At 38.0% G+C, this 20443-nt stretch overlaps 1 protein-coding gene across 4 annotated transcripts in view; it reads right to left on the bottom strand.

The window, feature by feature from the left end:
- ptbp3 (polypyrimidine tract binding protein 3) overlaps window positions 1-20443 on the bottom strand; it is a 68609-nt gene that overhangs the window by 33343 nt on the left and 14823 nt on the right. For 2 of the 4 annotated variants that reach the window (XM_084103641.1, XM_084103642.1), the window contains exon 2: window positions 1950-2025. The exons of 1 other annotated variant lie outside the window; for it this stretch is intronic. In XM_084103641.1, coding sequence (XP_083959767.1) covers window positions 1950-1974 — 25 coding nt within the window. In that variant the 5' untranslated portion in view covers window positions 1975-2025. Of the gene's footprint in view, window positions 1-1949; window positions 2026-14232; window positions 14284-20443 lie in introns of those variants that run through there. One more of the 4 variants, XM_084103643.1, reaches the window with a different exon arrangement.

Raw genomic sequence — 20443 nt, 5'->3', positions numbered from 1 at the left:
TAATAGAGACACTGTTTCCCTTTCCAAAGCACAACAACATATTAAGGATTATTGTGTACCAGGGGAAGGATGAGTGAGCAAGAGAGAAAAGAAATGGCAGAGAGCAGATGATGGGGTCATTTCATTCTGCCCTCCATTTTATCTCCATTCAGATGCTCAAATAACAGCTAATACACTCGCCAACCATTTCACCATCATACACTGATCATTTCATAGTTCATTTTTAGTGCTGTTAAAAATACACTTTGCATGCACTTCCAAGGTATGAGACTTAGGGAGTTTTTATCACTGTGAACCAAATGCTGAGGAAACCTCTGCAGCTGAAATTTACATATGGTAATGGACGTTTGATTTCAACAGACTGGGTCATCTGACCAATCAGAGCAAAGTTTGACCAATCACAACAGACTGGGTCATCTGACCAATCAGAGCAGAGTCGGCTCTCAGAAAGGTGGGGTTTAGAGAGACCGGATCTTTTATCGAACAGTTTCAAGACACTGGGAGAAAAGAGGTGATGCTGAAATGTATATTATGAGAAAATTAAAGTATTTTTTGACCTTGTTGGATGTATGTGTAAACCTGTTGTAAAAGACCTCCAAAACAGGAGCCTTTAAATAGGAGCCTTTAAAATAATAATAAGGGCACTTTAACAGACTTTATAAAGATCTTAAGATGATTCCTGTGGGATCACAACTGTGGGATAATGTTCGCAAATCCATGAAAACAGTTTGAATAGTCTGTTTTACATTTTTCATGGAAATATATTAAGAATGTCAAAATGAAACAAGGTTTGCCACCCATTTATCTTTTGTAGTATGACATTTTCATTTTTTTTTTTTTTTTCATTTGTAAGATATTGGAACAAATCAGAATATTCAGCATGGAAAAAAATGTGTAGGTGACACATATAGGGGATAACTTACTGTTGCTGATCAGGACTCTGTTTTCTGTTTTCAGGTTTATGCGATAATGAGCAGCTCACTGTAGCATACATTATCCCCATTATTACTCGGCTACTTAGCAAATAAATAAATGGACATAAAATATTGATTTTAATTAAAATTATTTTATTATGCGAGTGATACGAGAGACATTAAACTAACACAGCCACTATGTAGGAAATCAGCTGCCTGGGACAAGTTGTTTATCGCTCATTATACCGCAGAATGCTGTAATTGACCAATCAGAATGAAGTATTATTTTTGCCGCACTTGTACGCCCTTGGTTAGCAGAAAAGTAATTTCAGAGGCAGAGAAGGTTATTAAATTTTAATAATAGATAATGAAAACACATTCGACATGAATCGCGAACAACGACATTTATTAAGAAAGCAAGCAGGGACAACTTTGATTTCATGTGGTCTTTAAATCTGTGACCGAAAGTAATCCTTCACTAGGGCTGGGCGATATGGCCTAAAAAAAGAAATTCCCCATTTTTTCACAAAAAATCCGATTTAAATCGATTTTTTCCCCCCTACTTAAAATCAGAGAACAAAGAAATTGTTCAAAACAAGTTATAACTTAATTTTTTTTTATTATCCCTTGTGGGATTTGATCTGGATTTCCCCCTTGGGGTTAAAGTGCAATCAGAAACAACAAGCCAAAAAGACAAGATGGCAGGCCCTGCCTTTGTAAACAGTGAAAATGTAACATAACATAATGTAACATAACATAAAATGGGTGGATTGGGATGTTGTTTGTGCATCTCTATGGCAAACGCTGAGCCCGTTCGGATCTACGGGAGCCCAGAGGGGAGCGTCGGCAGATGTTAAAGAGAAAACCGATTTTCATTCAAACAAGTCGGCGTAAACCAAATATTCGAGTGAATCGATAAAATCGATTTATCGCCCAGCCCTTTCCTTCAGATGAATAATTCAACAAAAAGGCCAAGTCAAGTCATCTGAAGTGTCTAGCCAGTTAATGGAAGTGATGTTGATGAACAGACAGTACCTGTGGATGGAGTGGAACTGCTCATGGTAGTACAGCAATACGAGGAGACGGAAACAGGAGGCTCTCCAGATGCCCACTGAAACACACAAATATAAAATAAAAGTCTCAGTCAAAATGAGTCAACGTGGGAACCAGAGAAACCACCCAAAACACCACCTATTACACCCTTATATTCCAAACTTGGGCGTAAATGTTTAGCAATATTGAATTCAAATCTGTAAATTCAACCATCTTTAAGTGATATTACAAAAAAGGGAATGAATTCAAATGTATTCCAAAACTAAATGCTTCACTAAACTATTCTCATGTCATCGGCATACATTATCCTTTCAAAATCTAATAACACAGACCAGCGTGACGAGTGCAGAAAACCAATCGAAAGGCCCTGTGCCGTATCAAAGGACTGTTTTTTTCAGTCCAGAAGGGAAATTTCAGCAGCACATCAATTCCTTGCACAATGCATCCATTAGCAGCAAATTGTTTGTGAGGTGAGCAGATCAAGAATACAATCTATTCAGCTACAAGATGGCTGGCACGTGATCCTGCCCTCAGATACTGTAGCCAGACTCTAGCGCAGTGCATTACATGAGAGCGTTTAGCGCTGCATAATGCTTACATTGCCTCAGTTCATGCATAACGTCAGGTCATGCACAGAATCTCCTTGAATTTAAATCTAGATTTATTCACACCGGCCCATGAAAACCTCTATGTGAACACACAAAAGTACGGGGGATGCGTTTACCTCGGAGGACACGTTTTGTACATCCCCGCAGGCAGGTGAGTTTGATCAGGGCTAGAGCCAAATTATTCAGGAAAATGGATCTGGAGTTGCCCAGCCCTGCTCTAGAGGAAATGTGTCCATTTGTGTTGTATTTCCTGAGCGAGGCCCTTACAGCTCAGGGAATAACGCTGTAATTGTCTTCCTCCTCAGTTTCTAATTTTGGAGCTTTTTTGTGACTGAGTTGAATTTCTTGTGGTAGACGATAAAGAATGTGCAGAATTGAGACATTTTATGTTTAGTCTACTTATTAAAAAACATAACAATTTGGGCAATTCAAAAGTTATTTAAATCTGTGTTGTTTTAATATAATTTATTTTTTTAAATACTTTATATTACCTTTTATTTTAAATATTTTCTGTTTTATTTTCATTTTAGTTTTATTAATTTTATTAGGTGCTTTTGTTGTTTTTATTCGTTTTTATTTTTTATATTTATATTTAATTCATTTTTTATTTCAGTTTTAGTCTTTTACAGTTTTTTTTCCATCTAATATTTATATTACATTTTAGTTTATTTCATTTAATGAAAATGATTTTTTTAACACTGGTATAAACAAAGCAAATGTCTTCCTATATTAACTAACGTTTAATCAAATCATTATCATGATCGCTTAGTTATTTGGGGGGGGGGGGGGGGGGGTCAAACTGTAGAGTATGGGATCAATATCCCGTCAAAAGTATTGTGGTCACGGATCAAAAAATACTAAGCGTAAAACTAAAATTTTAAAACACATGTAAAACTATATTGCACAAACTGAAAAAAGTAAAGCAAAATGATCAGAATTGCACACAAAAAAAAAAAAAAAAAAAAAAAAAAAGAGTACAAAAGAGTAAAATATGAGCAGAAAATGTAAGAGAGCACAAAGTACATAAAACCATAATAAATAATAATATAAATAATAAAACCAAGGAAAACATAATTTTTAAGAAAACATGAACATAAGTTTAACTTTTGTGCAATATCATGTGATTAAAGTTTTTATACATGCTTGTTATCAATCAATTTGCATTATTTTTTTTCAGTTTGTGCAATATATTTTTACATGCGTTTTAAAATTTTTGATTCATGCTTATTCTTTTTTGACCCATGTCTGCAATACTTTTGATGGGATATTGATCCCATAGTCCAGTCCTAAACACCAAGCTCTTCAATGGTTTTCTGAAACCTAATGTTAAAGGAGCTGTATGTAAGAAATGTATTTCCATTAATCATAAAATGGCCCTGATGTGTCACTAGACATTAAGAAATCATGTTCATTTCAAATACTTATATCACTGACAACAGTAGTACGGCCAGGATATTGTCATTTAAAAAGTGATAGTTGCAGCCCTCAACTGATGTTGATGTTGTCATGTTGTGTTTTGGCCTGATGCTCCACCCTCCACCTATCTACCAATCACAAAGTCAGTTGTGTTTCAGCATCCGGGTTGCCAGCTCTGCTCTAGTTAGCACAGCTGCAGCTACAAACGTTCGTGCTGGATCCTGCAGCCTATCTGGCAACCTCGAGTCAGGGGGAAGGGGGAGGGGATACACTGCTCTACAGTAATTTGAAAGTGATTGCAGTACCAGTTTTGGCCACAATCTTACATACAGTTCCTTTAAGCACATAGTGAATTCAAAATCAGAAAAAAATACACTATATTATAAAACAGTTAGTTTTGATCCTTGAATTTGATTGGCCAAGCAGACCTCCAAGAGTGCTTATATTTAGTTTAACATCATTGATGATGATGTTTCACTGCATCCCTCTCTGTTCCTGATAGTTCTCACCAGAGATTACGGACAGTGGAGAGTGGAAGTAGAGTGTGTGGTATTATCAAAAAAGCATTTGCGTTTTATCTCATTCCAGTATCACTCATCGTAGGTTTCTCTAGTGATGGGAGCAAGAAATGAAAAACCCGGAGTGGAGCAGGAACAGATTAATTACAGAAGGCTTTGAGCGGAAATGCAAAATGCATTTTGCTCCACTCGTATACTCTATTATTCCGTCTTTTTGTGTTGCCTGACAACACATAACACTCCTTTTTTTCTGTTGAAACTATTTTCATTGGCAGATTAAAAATGTACAAACTAACCGGTGGCTCAGTTTGCGACTGAATATCCGTTGAGCTGTGGTTTGGTCGTACACAACTTCCTCTGTGATACTGCTTAAAGTTATGAAAAAGAACAGGTCATTTAGAGATCAATCATAATGGTTGAAAGGTCACAACCATGTGAATATTAGAACAAGACCGACCTCATTTACATACCAACACTGTCTGTGCTATTCGCCAGTAGTTTTCGCATACAAAGAAATTAGCCAATCACAACAAAGGTCATTTACATTTAAAGGCCTTAAAGGTACAGAAGCAAAAACTGGCTGTTTAAAGTCCATGTTGCAGGTTAACCACCACTGTCGATTAATGGGTACATAAATCACTCAAGATACATATCATTTTTAAAATGTCATAAAAATGGTCTTAAAGACCAGTTTTTTACGTTTTTGGTATTAAGGTTTTTTTTGTGCAATTCGGTGATGACGTCACGTTGGGGAGAAGTGGAGGAAAGGTAGCCTCAGCCTAGTATTATGGTGCGTTCAAGTCATCTCGTATAGATCGTATTTACGAGTTAAACGCACTTGAACGCCACCACAATGTCGTAAATACTTAATAATTAAATGCATGGTCCGAGGAGAATGAGTGGAGAGTTGGTGAAGTGTCCTGGTGAGTTCATTTAGCAACGCAGAAATGAGCACTGGAGCTAGTCTACCATAGACTGTAAAAAATAGTCTACGAGCAGTTTTTTTTTTTTTACTGTCATTGAATAGCACCGAGTGAAAAATCAACTTTTTCTTTATATCTAAGCAGTGATCATGACGTTAGTTCAGATAAGTACCGCTAACCTTTGTCATAGTGTTGTAGACGTAGTACTGGTAAACTTTGTCTTTGTCATCTAGAAATAGAAGGCATCATGCTAGCTATATGGGCGTTTCTTAACGTTTATCTCTTCCTCCGGTGAAAATGTTGTTGCAAACGTAGCCGCCGCGTGTCTGTCGATGTGTTTGGCAGGTGCTTGTGTGGGCGCCGGCGGTGCCGTCCCATGGAAACTGCGTTAGAAAGCTTGTGCTGTAGGGAAGTGAGTGCGTTTTGGTCGCTGGTCGAGGAGCTCACCCAGCGACCAGATGTGACGTGCCTCACTCAGCATCCAGAATTTCAACACTCAGCACAAACACAGTAGTTCACCATTGTCAATCTACCTACTATATATTTCTATATATTTATCTATCTAGCTGCTAGCTATCTATGCTAACGTTATGCTATCTGGCTGTCTGCCTATCTCTCTCTATACTAGCCTATCTATCTATCTATATCTGTCTGTCTATCTATGTCTATGTATTTATCTATTTATCTATAATCTGAATACTCTCGTCTCGTCTACTAAGTTACTCGTCTCTCTAGTCACTCTCAATGCTCTCAAGGCGGGCTTTATTAAATTCTCTCCCCAACGTGACGTAATGCAATGCATTGTGGTGGAAAGGAGAATTGCAAGCCGCTGTAAGATAGTACCTACTTTTTCGTATTATATTCTGTTTTGTGATACCCAACAACATAAAATACAATGGATAACAGTTTAAATGTTTATTACCAACAAGTAAATTGCACAAATTCGTTGAAAAATTAACCCTGCAACATGGCCTTTAATTCTAAAGAGCAGAGAGGGTAGAACAAAACTGCAACAGATTTTGCTCCAAGAAGCCAGGACTAACATTATTTTCAGACTTCAGGGCAAAAATAAACTGCTGCCAAAGGTCAGAGACATGGCCTGCTGGGAAGAGCAAGAGCTCCGACATGTTGTGTACGTGGGAGACGTTTAGTTCAAATCCAGGTTGGGTCATTTCCCGATCTGATTCATCCACCTTTCCGGTCTGCTCTCTCACAGTCAAAATCAATAAAATCCCAAAAATAAACAACCAAAAATGGATATGTGGCCTCTGTACCAAATGAACAATAGGTTTTTGGGATCCAAACACAATGTTAACTAAAGTCTCATGCGTATAGAAAAAACAACTGAATCAATTCAGAAACATAAACTGCAGTCATCCAGACATTCGAGATCCACCTCCAATATAAATGAGACGATGCAGTTTTTTAGCTCTTATTAAAAACGAGTTCATGCACAGGGTCATTCATGACACACACACACACAGCAGGTACGAGTTCAGCACAGCGCTTGTGTTATTCAGCTCAGCCAGGTGTTGTTGGAAGGGAGAGCTGGCTTCACAGGCGGAGCCACTGCAACGCTGTCTCCCTATTGGAGCGCGATTGTCCCCTCAGCCTACCAGGAAACAACACAAAGCCTATCTTCGCTTTTTTTAGATGAAATTCAAATGAGCCCAGGCAGAGTATGAATATGCAAAGAAAAAGGCACAAAAACGATAGAATCTCTTTACCCTTTACAGCTAAGCCCCTCTCTGATGCATGTGACATTTTGTGCGCAGAGATGGGCTGAGAGTGATGAAACACGACACTGATGTTCAGCGCCCGCATAGTAATTGGCATTTCTCTGAACACGCCCTCAGAGGGCCAGGACAGGTCACGGGTCAAGCCCTCACCGGCGCACGCTACACGTCAGCACCGTCCACCGCGCCATTTTCCCACTCCGCCATCATTATAGCTGAGTGTCTTTAATTAGTCGAGGGTAGAGAGAGAGAGAGAGAGAGAGAGAGAGAGAGAGAGAGAGAGAGAGAGAGAGAGAGATCTGATTGCAATTATATCCTTTCATTGGCATTCTCCCATCAGCCTCAAATTCTGTATGAAAACTGGAATGCTACTCATTATAGAAACAGACGATTTTGACTTTCGATAAGGTCCAAAAGTGTTTGGATTTTCCAAATATTTGATCATCAGATATTTTTAGACGTATTTCATGAATAGCCACTGTATATACTTGATGTGATATAAATAGAGCTCCCTCGTACGTCAAAGGCTGTCAAGGATCTGTCCGGGTCATGCTTCAGCCTCAAATGAAATAAAATAAAATAAATAACTACTCATACTTTGCATTAAGGAAATGAAGCCATTTTCAACCTCATTAAGATCTGTTGCATTATTTTTTCCATAATTTTTTATGACAATTAGGCACATTTCCCTCCAGTAGTCATTACCGTAACGCAAAACACTCATTACTTTAATGTCATCTACGTCAGCCAGTTAGATCATTTTATCTTGGTGATATATTTAATTAGCAGAATTCAGAATAATAATAATAAAAAAAAACAATATTCAATAATTGACAGAAAACCAAATGTTTAATTTAGCTAGGTAAATAAAATGTGCATCAAAGAACATAAGATTTGTATGTAGCGTAAACCACACCTCACGAGGCATACAAATCTGTACATCAACGGATGTAAGATTCGTACATGATAAGGTCTGTTCACACCAAGGAAGATAAACACAGAGGAACAATATAATTGGAATCACAATCAGAACTAATTTCCAGCTGACGAACGATAAAAACACTTGTCAGCCAATCAGAATCCGCATGTGCATTTAAAGCAACAGACGACAAAACTGCGACGCGTGATTATAATAAACTGAACGTTATCGTTAGAGATGCACCAGTGTATCGGCCAATAAAACTAATAATTTTTTTTAATTGTTAAAATATAGCCAATGATCAGGGCCGATTCTATCCTATCAATCAAAAGGAGGCAGAAAACACGTCAGACTGCATCTTATATAGTGTGTGTGAAGAAAAAGTCTGAATGTTTTGATGCTTATAGCACAAAATAAAAATTAATGCACTTCAGAAGGTATGTTGAACAATGTGTCACTTAACGCGCATTTACCTCAGGAAAGTTTCAGGTAGTTTGGGCTCTGTTGTTAATTTTAACCTAAATATTATAGTTATACCTTATGATATGGTTCCTTTTATATACAGCATTAATTGGGAAAGATTTTCTTTCCTTAAGAAAATCAAACTATCGGTATCGGCAGATATCGTGAATAATCGGCTATCGTATCCGTGGAAAAAAATTAGTATCCGTGCATCTCTATGCATTGTTATTATTTTAGTTATTTTTATAATTAACATTTTTGGTGTGAACCAAGTGTGCCGCACATGTCCTGAAAATTTAAGCCAAACATCTTGATCGCCCCCTGGTGGCAGGCTGCAGTATAGGTCAGACACCCCACCCTCTCCATGTAATCGAATGGGACGCGAGGCAAAAAATATTTCTAAAACATTTTCTTCAGGGGAAGGAAGATCTTTTTTTTACCGTCTATGTTGTGAACGGGCCTTAACACTGGCCTGATACAACCTTTCTGTCAACTGGCCCCAAGCACTCTCACATGGGGATTGTGCCATCCCTAATGGTCAGCCCTAAACATACAAATCTGGAATCATTACGGTAACGAGAATATGGAGAGATAATGAGTGTCATTTTCATGAAAATAATGTCATAAATAGGCTTCATTATTATTTTCCTATTATGATTTTGGGGTGAAATGTGACCTGGACATGTGTTCATGAGATTCACCCTGCCAGCCATCTCTGCTAAGTCATCTAGTTTGTGTTCCTCCAGCTTGTTTATCTCCCCAAACATTTCGCAAAACGCTTTATTGGGAGCTAATGCAAATGAAAATGCACAGGTGTGACTGGTTTTCTTGACAGGTGAGATGTTATTTCCGCAACAACAAACAAAAAGCTGCTGCTACTTGTTGCTGAATGTTATAAGACGTGTTGCAGTTGCAAAAAAATCTCCTAGGGAAATTAAAACTTTTTAAATGATCTTTTAAAATGGAGCGGAAAAGAAGATGAGGCTTTAAAGATAGTTAATAATAATGGTTTGATCATTTTATAGCCTGGCTGGGGGATATTCTGTAATTAACAGGGACAGAGAAAATGAAATCAGGTTGTCAGGGTTGCAGAAGTTAATAATGTAAAAGCGCAATTTTCACCGTTCATTAATCTGGAGAGCACATCGCCTGAGGTCATCTACAGGATTTTTTTTATTTAAGTGTGGACAAGCTATTGTCTTGACACACAGCATCTGAGTAAACAAGGTGCAGACTAAAAACAAACACAAACACGCTTTTCTTAAAAACTTATTTAAACAGGCTCATTTCCACTTATTTAAACTTGGTGCATCATGTTTGGTTACAAGACATGCAAGAACATTGTTGTTTGGAGTCACTGGTGTCATATGATGCGTCCTGAAGCATCATATTTGAATATATGCAAACTGGGGGCTGCATGATATTGGAAACAACAACATTTTAATATTTAGTTTTTCTGCGATATATCGCGATATTAAAAAACAAAACTATTTTGCCAGAATACTTGAATAGCTATATTTGGGAAGAATTAATAATTCTAGAATGAGCAGGGTGATGTTGTTGAGGAATGCATCTGCAAAGAGAATAAAAATAACTTTAAAAACTGAAAAATGTTTATGCTGAAGGCATTTTTTGAGTGTGAACCCTTGTTTTTTTTTAATGGAATATTGCATTATTTATTATAAATGATTTATCCGAGCACATCATTTTTATTTTATTTCGTATGCCCTCAATCTTTAATCAAAATAACTTCCCCTCCCTCTTGCAGCATCTCTTCTCTGATGATGTGTTCAATGGCGTGAGGGCGGAGCAACCTGTCACTCAAATGAGATCCACCAATAGCAAACCACAACCATCCAACCAATTCTTCACGGACAAAATCAAGGCCCGCCTTACTTTTTTTTTTTCTTGTTTGAAAAGCAGTTTCACTCAGATTTACATCACAATAGGGAAGAAAAGCTATCGCAATTTCCATTTTATGTTGACTTTAAGAGTTGAACGATTTGGGAAACATTTAAATGTTCACACTTGTGAACTCTTTACAAAAACCAAATCACTTTAATAACCATAAAGTGAACAACGTTTTAAATAAACAAATCACTTTCATAAGCCACATTTTTTGGCTATAAAATAATAATGTGATTTTTATAGTGATTATTATTAAATACAAATATTTAACAAACAGTACGCCGTTTAGTAAATGAACAAAGCCGCTTGGCGCATATATTTATTTTAATTAATTGCAGCTTTAATGATTTTACTGTCACATTAAGTCATATCGCAATATCAATTTTACTTCGATATATCATGCAGGCCTACCGCAAATGCAAATGAGATTTGAGAATATCTGATTTTTTTGTTCAGTTACTTTTGGTCTGTGCAAAGCCAAGATTTGTGCATGAACGTTCAGAGAAAAGCGCTTGTTGAAATTTGGTGAACTCTGATCTGCGAATTCACATTGTACATATTCATACTTTCGCATTGGCGAGAAGATTGTATATATATTGTTTTACATTTTGAGTGTATTACAATTTGTTATGCTGAAATTGGTTGTTCAGTCAATATTGAGGTGCATTATGGGGTTGAATGAGTGCTCTCAATAATGTCCACTATGGTTTCAGACACCACTACAAATGCCTGTCCCCTCATAATGCACTATATAAGAAAAAACAGGTGATTTTAGGAAGGTCTAGACTAAAGACAGATTTTCTACAAAAGTTATTGTATAAAAAAGCATCCTGACAGCTCAAGCCCTCCATTCAGTTTCACTGTGTGGAAAAAAGCAGCCTGAACATTCTTCAAAACATCATCTTTTGTGTTCTACGGAAGAAGGAATGAAACTCATACATGTTTTCATGTTTGGGTGAACTGTTCCTTCAACATAAAATTGCTCAGGCAAGACAATAAAGCCCCTTTATTCATATGGCAACAGAGAACAAATGATTAACTATTATGAAAAGCCATTTCAAAGCATTGTAATATGGTGCATAAACCCCAAAACTGGACAGAGCTATTGATCCCATGGGCGCTGTGGGATGCTCAGATGCTGTTTTTTGATGTTGAAAGCAGCAAAGAGAATAACCATGGAAACAAGAGGGGGGGGGGGGGGTGGGGGGTGTTTTCAAAGGGAGGTTTCTCCTTATGTAATATTCAGTAGCAACGATGCCACCAAGGAGGATATCAGGACAAACTGCTGCCCTCACAGCCCCAAATTACAGCTAAAACTCACAATGCAAATCTAGCGTTTGTAATGCAATTAGCTCCAGTACGCTGAGCCCATCTATAAAACAACGTATCTGGCTGTAACATATCCTGCGAAAAAGCAGTAACACACCTGCCTGCGCCGGCTGGTGAAAGAAAAACTACCACTTCCCCGGACAGGCACAAATATTACACAGCTGACAGCGAACAAATCAGTCTCCTCAAGACTCAAGCCGTCCGCTTCCACTGGGTTTCACCACAACATGTCGCTCTGCCAAATTGCCCTGTTAGCACGGGCATTGCCAGACAATAACATTTTCCATCAGACCAAATTGAGGAATTGAAGAGTGAATTTGTGGCCGAGCGCTCTCCAATAGGAGCAAGGAACAGGGTTTTCTGGATGTACGCCAGGCTGAAATGATCTTTAGTTTTTAGCCATCTCAAAACAAGCTAAACTAGAGCCTGGCCTCCCAGCTTGGGCTTGAAGGGAGATGTAGGAGTGACGGTCTTCTCCTGCAGCACCAGCGATTTTGAAATGAATATCAAAGGCGTTAGACAGACAACAGACCATCTCCTTCCTGACGGAGATATTATGCAACGTGTGAATAATTCCTCAGCCATTTGATGTCTCTTTGATGGCCTTGTTATTCAAGTTATTGGATTTATGCATCATGCATGCTGGGACAGGCATGAAAATTTGCCCAATAATATCTCAGAGGGAAAGAATTTAGGGTGTTATTGACAGGACAGGCAAATATCTGTGTGATTAAATAACAGAATGCACTGAAAAATATAAAGGTGTTTAAACCTGCATGTTCGGATGCAGCGGACTCAGCCTGTATCAGTTTAGGTCTGCATGAAAGGAGAAAAAGTGTACACTAAAATCATTTTATTAAACTGTGTTTTGGATTTGTTTTCCAGTTAAAGTATCTAAACATCCATAAAACAAGATCAATTTACTTTAAGAACATAATTAGGCTTGTTTTCAGAATATCTTGCATTGGGTTCATTTTTTCATTGGGACAATGAACCTCCATGAATTTATGCTTAAAACGATTTCAAATTATCTGAAAATAAGGTAATAAACAATTATATTGAATTTGAGATATACATAAGACCTAAATACTGATTATGAAATAGATTATTTTGTAAGTGCAACAGATCAAAGGGTGTAGAGTCAAATCTCTTTGAACAAACAGCGATCTTCATCTGCAATCATATCTAATCATTTATTTTTTACGATTGACTCTCTCAGACAGTGATGGAGAATTAATTCTCTGTCTGCTTTTTATCTTCTAGGGTCCCGCTGTGTGCGTCGAGTGTGTGAACGTGTTTGGCCTGAGTAACTGTTTTAACCTTGTTCTTTCTCCCACTTTTTATTGAAATCGTCTAGTCACTCAGGCACCTCTCACCAGACCTCCAAATCAACAATAATTGAATTTTATCTAAAAAGGAGATAATGATCTGATTCGTAAGGCTTTAATTTATCTTTTTTAAAAGCTTTAGTGTATAATTTTTATCACTAATGTTAACAAATGTGATTGCAAAAATAATTATGGTTTTCAATGATTCTCCCTGTCTGCCATTGCTCAGACAAACAGAAGGTTTACTGTTTTGGGACAAACAGAGCATTTTGATAACACCACAATGTTACACTTTTCCTGAAAACACATTCAACTCAAGAACACTTAGTATAGAGTGCACTGCTGTCGACTGCAACATAAATAACTGGAAAAAATAATAATAATAACTGAACAATCTTTCCAAGAACTGTTGCTTAGTAAACATACATTTTGATACAAGGTTGGCATATATGCATATTGGAAACACATGGAACCTGGTGTCAACAGGGACTTTCATCAACAGATGGAGCCCATAGTGCAACAAAGCAGAAAAAGATCAACTAAATTGCATAAACTGGTCATTTATTAAAAATAAATGAGCTTGATGAGAATCTTATTCTTAATGCATAGCATGCTCATAAAAAAAAAAAAAAATCTAATGTGCATCAAAGCTTACATTTTAAATTCATACGGATGTAGGAGAAAGTGTGCTTTTAGATGCTGTGGCTGGCCACCATTTCATTTTTCACTATTCTAATCGCTTTTTAAAAGTACAAATTTATTTTTAAAGGTATCTCAAATCAGGTCATAAAAACTGCATGTATAAAAACAGTCAAATATTTTTAAATGTCGCACATGACAGTCAAAATACCCAATTACTTTTATAACTGTATGCAAAATGTGTAAATATGCATAGTTTACATTGAGTAGGCCATTTCTGATATCATAGTCAATATTAGATAAAATATAAAGCATTCTCCAAAGCAAACTGAAAATATATAACAGTTTATGACATTTAACCAGTCAACACTTTCATATTAATCATTTCGCAACAATTATTGCAGCAAATGCTATTTTTCCTCAATGACAAAAGTCAGTCTAAATGTAAAAGTTTGCCATCAAAATGAGCAAAACTGTACCTTAATCTCATATCCAGCATGTCAGAATACTCCTGTGTTCATAAGCGACGAGAGAGAGAGAATTAAATAGAGGGAGGGAGGGAGACAGACAGACAGAGAGAGAGAAAGAGAGAGTACAAGGAGGAGGAGAGTGATAGAAGTGCATGTGGGATGAAGGGAAGAGTGAAACAGACGGAGCTCAAGAGAACAGTGAGGGTTCGAGAGACACAGACAGAAGGACAGAAGGGAAGATGAACCGAGGGAGGGAGGAAGAGGAGGAGGGTGTATAATGTGTGTGTGTGTGAGAGGCAGGGTATGCGCGTGCACACACCACCACAGGTCCCTATTGTAAACCGGGACTCTGTGTGCGTGCGTGGACAGAAAGAGCGAGATAAAGAAATATGTTTGAGCACATATTAACTGAGAGCAAATAAGCGAGTGTCCTAAAGCGTAAACTCATACCGCTGTTGAGAGGGCGCGAGCCTCATATTGGAAAATAGACAGAAGAAAAGACGGAGAGCAACAGGTTGATGATGAGTCTCCCTAGAAACAGCGGGAGTGCGCACGGGGAACAGATGTCCTATGGTTTCGTGTTCGCTCTCTGGCTGACACTCACCGCAAGCGAGCGACGCAACAAACTACAAACAACACGTCATTATAAATCAATGACGGTGGGTGAATGCGGAATAGCATAATAATTATTTCTGCCATTATCCACCATCATTTTCAACCCAGAAGCTAAGGGGCCATTCACACTGAACGCGTTTTTGCTTTGAAAAACGCGAGAAGCGGGCTGTGGAATGGGGGGGAAACGCAAGGTCTCGAGACGCGTTTCTTTAAAAGTTGAACTTCTTTTAACTTGAGCGCCACGTTTTTAGAACGCAATATCATGTGCGAGACGCAGAATATACACGTCCGTCTAGCGCAAAAACAATTGAAAAAGTATCGCAGAGGAAAGGAAAAAAGCGCTCTGTGTAAACGGCTCCTTATAGAGCAGTCGCACTAAACAAAATGAGAAACTTTACTAATCCAAATTCGCATCACGTGAAGACATGTGACAGTAGAAGATCGATGTGTCACAACACGGCCTCTTGGCTGAATTAAAATAACGATATTTTTGCAGTAAAGTTGAGTAGATTTGATATTACTATTTGTTGGTATTACTATTTGTTATATGTTAAAATCGGTTGTACAATCAATAGATGCATTATTTATGGGGTTGAATGAGTGCGCTTAATAATGTCCACTATGGTTTCGGACACCACTACAAATGCCTGTCCCCTTACATAATGCACTATATAAGAAAAAATAGGTGATTTTAGGAAGGTCTCTAAACTAAAGACACATTTTATTAAAAAGAAGTTGAACTGCTTTTAATCTAAGAACGTTTTGAAAATGCTGTGTCGCGTGCGAGACACTGCAAAAGATGCAAGACAGCATAACGGTCAAAAGCGTATACGTCTAGCTCAAACATGCTGCGTAACACGAGAATGAACCTCATTGGCTCTTGCTGAAGCTCAAACATGCTGCGTAACACGAGAATGAACCTCATTGGCTCTTGCTGAAGCTCAAACGTGCTGCGTAACATGAGGATGAACCTCATTGGCTCTTGCTGAAGCTCAAACGTGCTGCGTAACACGAGAACGAACCTCATTGGCTCTTGCTGAAGCTCAAACGTGCTGCGTAACACGAGAATGAACCTCATTGGTTTTCGCACGTCAAGCGAACATGCTTGAGCTTCCGTTTACCACAACTGATGTGAGAGTTGATGAATGTTTATTTGTGAATAAAAGCCTAAATTAAATCTGTTCAACATATAAAGTGTTCGATATGGATTAGTTTACAATCTCTTTATGAACTTTTTGAACCGTCAAAATGGTAGTTGCGAAGACTGTCAATGGAGGGACAGCAAGCTCTCAGATTTCATAAAAAAATATCTTAATTTGTGTTCAGAAAATGAACAAAAGTCTTACGGTTTGGAACGACATGATGGTGAGTTATTAATAAAATAATTTTCATTTTTGGGTGAAATAACCCTCTAAGTTGCTGATTAATCTTGAAATTACCATTAAATAAATCATGTAACTGGTCCATCCTGATAGATCACCATTCATGTGCTTTTATTGCAAAAGTCACTGATTAAAATTTAAGCATCCTAACAGTGTAGTCAGTAATGGAAATGTTCGTTTATTGCATCACCACTTGCAATCTTTTTCAATTTAACAAAAGTGTTCTGGTTTGACATGCTCCATTGTCGTCAAAATCATTAAATATAATATAAACACTGTAATCAACACTGTTAATTATAATATTAGCATTCTAGTCGCATCACTATTGGTGTAGCTGGAGTGTGAGATGAAGGAAGGGAGGGTTGTGTGTGTGTGTGTGTGTGTGTGTGTGTGTGTGTGTGTGTGTGTTCTAGCTTCATTGTCTATGATATCTATTATTGAGATGGGCCCCCTCGTCAGTAACCGGATACGATTGGACAAACACAGCTAACAGAACATTCCAATTAACTAGCGCTGTTGAAAGAGCCACAGACTTACTCTGTGTGACACTACATGCAAACAACGGATAATATAGTACAAATGGAAAGTTAGATGAAAGGAGAAGGGGGCTGTATAAGGTAACAAGTATAACAAAACATACAGGTCCACAGTACCACAGCGTACTTAGTAAAGGATCTGGACACTGGCAGGTAATTTTACTTTGATTAAAAACAGAGGAAAAAAACATCAAACTAGCAGTTATATTTCAATTTGTCTGCATTTGCCACGACATGTTTGGGTCTGACGAATCTAGTTGACAATGCGAAAATTGTCTGTGAGATTATTTTCAAAACAACCAGCCAGGATTCATCCAGAATTATAATTTATTAATAGTTTCTTTCTCTCTGAAATGCAACGAGACAACTGGATAAACCACACCCTCAAAAAAGAAATCAAGTTGTCACAGGCATTGCATGCTCTGTATTTGAAGAACGCAGGTGAGTTGAGCTTGTGTTGGTGCTTCATAGACACTCCTACACACCAAACCTCCCCAAATCTGCCAGCCGATGCCCTCAGGGGGGCAGTGAAAGACCTCCGGGGGGGAGGAGAGGAAGGAAGGGAGGGTCCGGACTCCTCCAATTCACATTCACACACAGGCTGAAACCCATAAAAAAAAAGAAAAGAAAAGGATTCCTGCTATTTTCTCTGTTGTGTGGCTAGTTCAGGGACTGATATCCATCTAGTCGACATTCACACCTCAGATGTCGACAGAACTGAGAGAACTGGAAAGTTAATCAACACCAGTTAATGAGTATTCACTTCCTGCTTTGTGCTCTTGATCATTTAGTAGCTTACAAGGGGAAACAACCGGTCAAAAACATATCTGTAATATATGACCATCATGACCATCAAAAAGCCCCATGGAAAAGGTCCTTTGTTTTACAGGAAAGGCTCGCATTTTATTTAAACAGCCAATGGGCTTTAGTTTTCATCACAGCCATGAAACATGATTTGCTTCTTTCTGTTGCTAATATAAAGAGGAGGAGCATGCTAGTTCTAGAGAGCATTTGATTGGACAACAATTTGTATACTCCTCTGTGCGAGGTCAGTCATCGCTATTTTCACTTCTCCAAAATAAACGCATTCATATAGTAAAAGCCGTTTTTGACACCTTTTTAAAGGGATAGTTCACCCAAAAATGAAAATTCTGTCAGTAATTACTCACCCTCATGTTGTTCCAACCGCGTAAGACCTTCGTTCATCTTCGGAACACAAATTAAGAAATTTTTAACTATTTTAATTTTAGTCCAAGTGACTACAGTGGCTTAATCTTAAGTATATCCAGCGACGAGAATACTTTTTGTGCGCAAAAACAAACAAAAATAACGACTTTATTCCACTATTCATTTCCTTCTCTCTGGGCCTCTAGTTGGTTCACGTAGTGTTTTTGCGCAGCGCGTCTGTGTTACACGTCACCACGTAGGCTCACTATTGGCCGACGCTGGTCATGTGTGTGATGCGTGATGACGTATAACACAGACGCGCAGCGCAAAAACACTACGAGGAACAACATGAGGGTGAGTAATTACTGACAGAATTTTCATTTTTGGGTGAACTAACCCTTTAATGAGTAGGCTATAGTTAAGAGCATAGAAATGGAATTAAACCAACAAAAATAATAATCCTTATATTACAAGAGCTTTAAAAGTGAGCTCAGTCATTTTTCATTTCATTATTTAATTTTCATAATTACAAAAAAAAATCCTAAGTAAACTATTTGCATGCATTGCGGTAATGAGAATCTGGGGGTAAAACATGCCTTAGTTGCCATGAAAATAATGTCATGTGCTTCATTCTCTTTGTGCAAAATATAATTTTTTGCTTTGGATTTAAGGGCGAGATGTGACCCATCATGCTTTTCGTGAGATTCACCAAAAAGGAGTCAAACTCCCGCTTGTCGAGTTTGCACTCTGAGAAAAACCTTGGTCTCCCAATCAAAAACAAAACAACAGCACGGATAACAGCAAGACAAAAAAGAAAGAGGAACTGCAAACTCATGTTACTGTGGGGAGGGCCAGACCGGTGTCCATTTCCCTTTAATATTGTAGGGAGGTAATAAAGAGGAGAGAACTGAAACCAGCCCAGCTGACAGTGAGGCCAGATAGGAGCGGTCATATGATCCCATCAAACCGAGCATGCCTTTTACCTGAGCTTCAGCGTCTGTGCATGGGGGAGAACGCAGAAACCAGAACGCCGAGATTCTCCGTCAAAAAATGACCCTGACGCTGGAGCATGTCAACATGCTTTCACTGCAACTAGATAACCAACACTCAAAAACATAAACAACTCTATCCTGTACAGAGACATGAATGTGTCAATCTGTCTTTTTATGGATTTTCAAAACAATACTTGCATGTTGTTGTCACGGATTGTGTTGCTAGTAGTGATGTGTCGTTTGCGAACGATCCGTTCATTGTGTGTCACATGAAAAATGAACCAAAGACTCAGAAGGTAAATTAAATATTTATGTTCCCTGTAAATTATCTTTGGCTGCATTATAATGATTTCTTCATTCAAAATATGATCGAGATTGCGTAGGTGGATGTTTTCGGGGAATTTGGCTGTTTAAAAGTATAACATTTAAAGCCACTTAAATGAACGAAATAAATAAAGATAAAGATAAAAACGAATAAAGATTTGCTCATTTTTATGAACGAGATCGAATGAGAGAGTTAGTAAAATGATCCAAACTTCCCCATCACTAGTTGCTAGAATGCACACGAACAGGAAGATGAAGGCTATAAGGCAGTTTTTTTTTTTCTTCTTTTTTTTATAAATCCACACAATGAGAGTAGCATGATACAACACATCCGAACATTGACGAGACCTGACAAGAATGAACAGACACAATGGAACTTAAGTACACATGCAAACAAGGATAATTAATCACACACACCTGAACTGAATGATGAACCAAATGAGTGACCATGACAACAAACTAGTGGCGGGAAATAGTGCAAGCAGGAAAACAAAGTCCAAACTGAGGGGCTGTTTACACAACTAAAAACGTAAAACTTTATGCGTTTTGGCCATTCGTTTATACGACAACATTGTTGTGGCTGCCTGAAAACGGGTTTCAAAGTGCAAGTTTTTGAAAGCGGTCTCCGTGTAAACAACAAAAACGTGAATCTCTGAAGACGATGACGTCATGCACATGTGTATTACGTGTTCAGTCTATAGTGTTTCATCGCCATCTAATGGCCTGGCAGCAGAATATAGCGTTTTGACTCGTTTTCGCAGATCTGTGTAAATGGAGATCATTGTGACAATGGTGTCGTCTGTACGCGGAAAACTCAAAGGAAAAGCTTCACTGTTTTAAGCGTATCGTTGTCGTGTAAACATACCCTGAGTGCAACTGTGACAGTTGTGTCACTGAGAAGTAGTTGAACTGAAAGTGGCATTTCCTCGAATACTGCTGAACTAACAATGATAAACTGCACAAAAAAATCATTTACTTGGCTTCGTATTGTTCCAAACCTGTATGACCTTCTTTTTATACTGAGAAACACAAAAGAAGTTATTTTGAAGGATGTTTTAACTGTTTTTGTCCGTTCAATGAAAGTCAATGGGGTTCAAAACAACATTGTACCCCATTGAGTTTCATTGTATGGACACACAAAAAAAACAATATATCTTTGGAACAACTTGAGGATGTGTAAAGGATAACAGTTCTCATTTTTGGG

The sequence above is a fragment of the Abramis brama genome (assembly GCF_963993115.1).
Source record: "Abramis brama genome assembly, chromosome: 25".
NCBI lineage: Eukaryota > Metazoa > Chordata > Actinopteri > Cypriniformes > Leuciscidae > Abramis > Abramis brama.
Note: the sequence above shows the minus strand (reverse complement) of the source record. Positions and strands in the feature narration are given on the sequence as shown.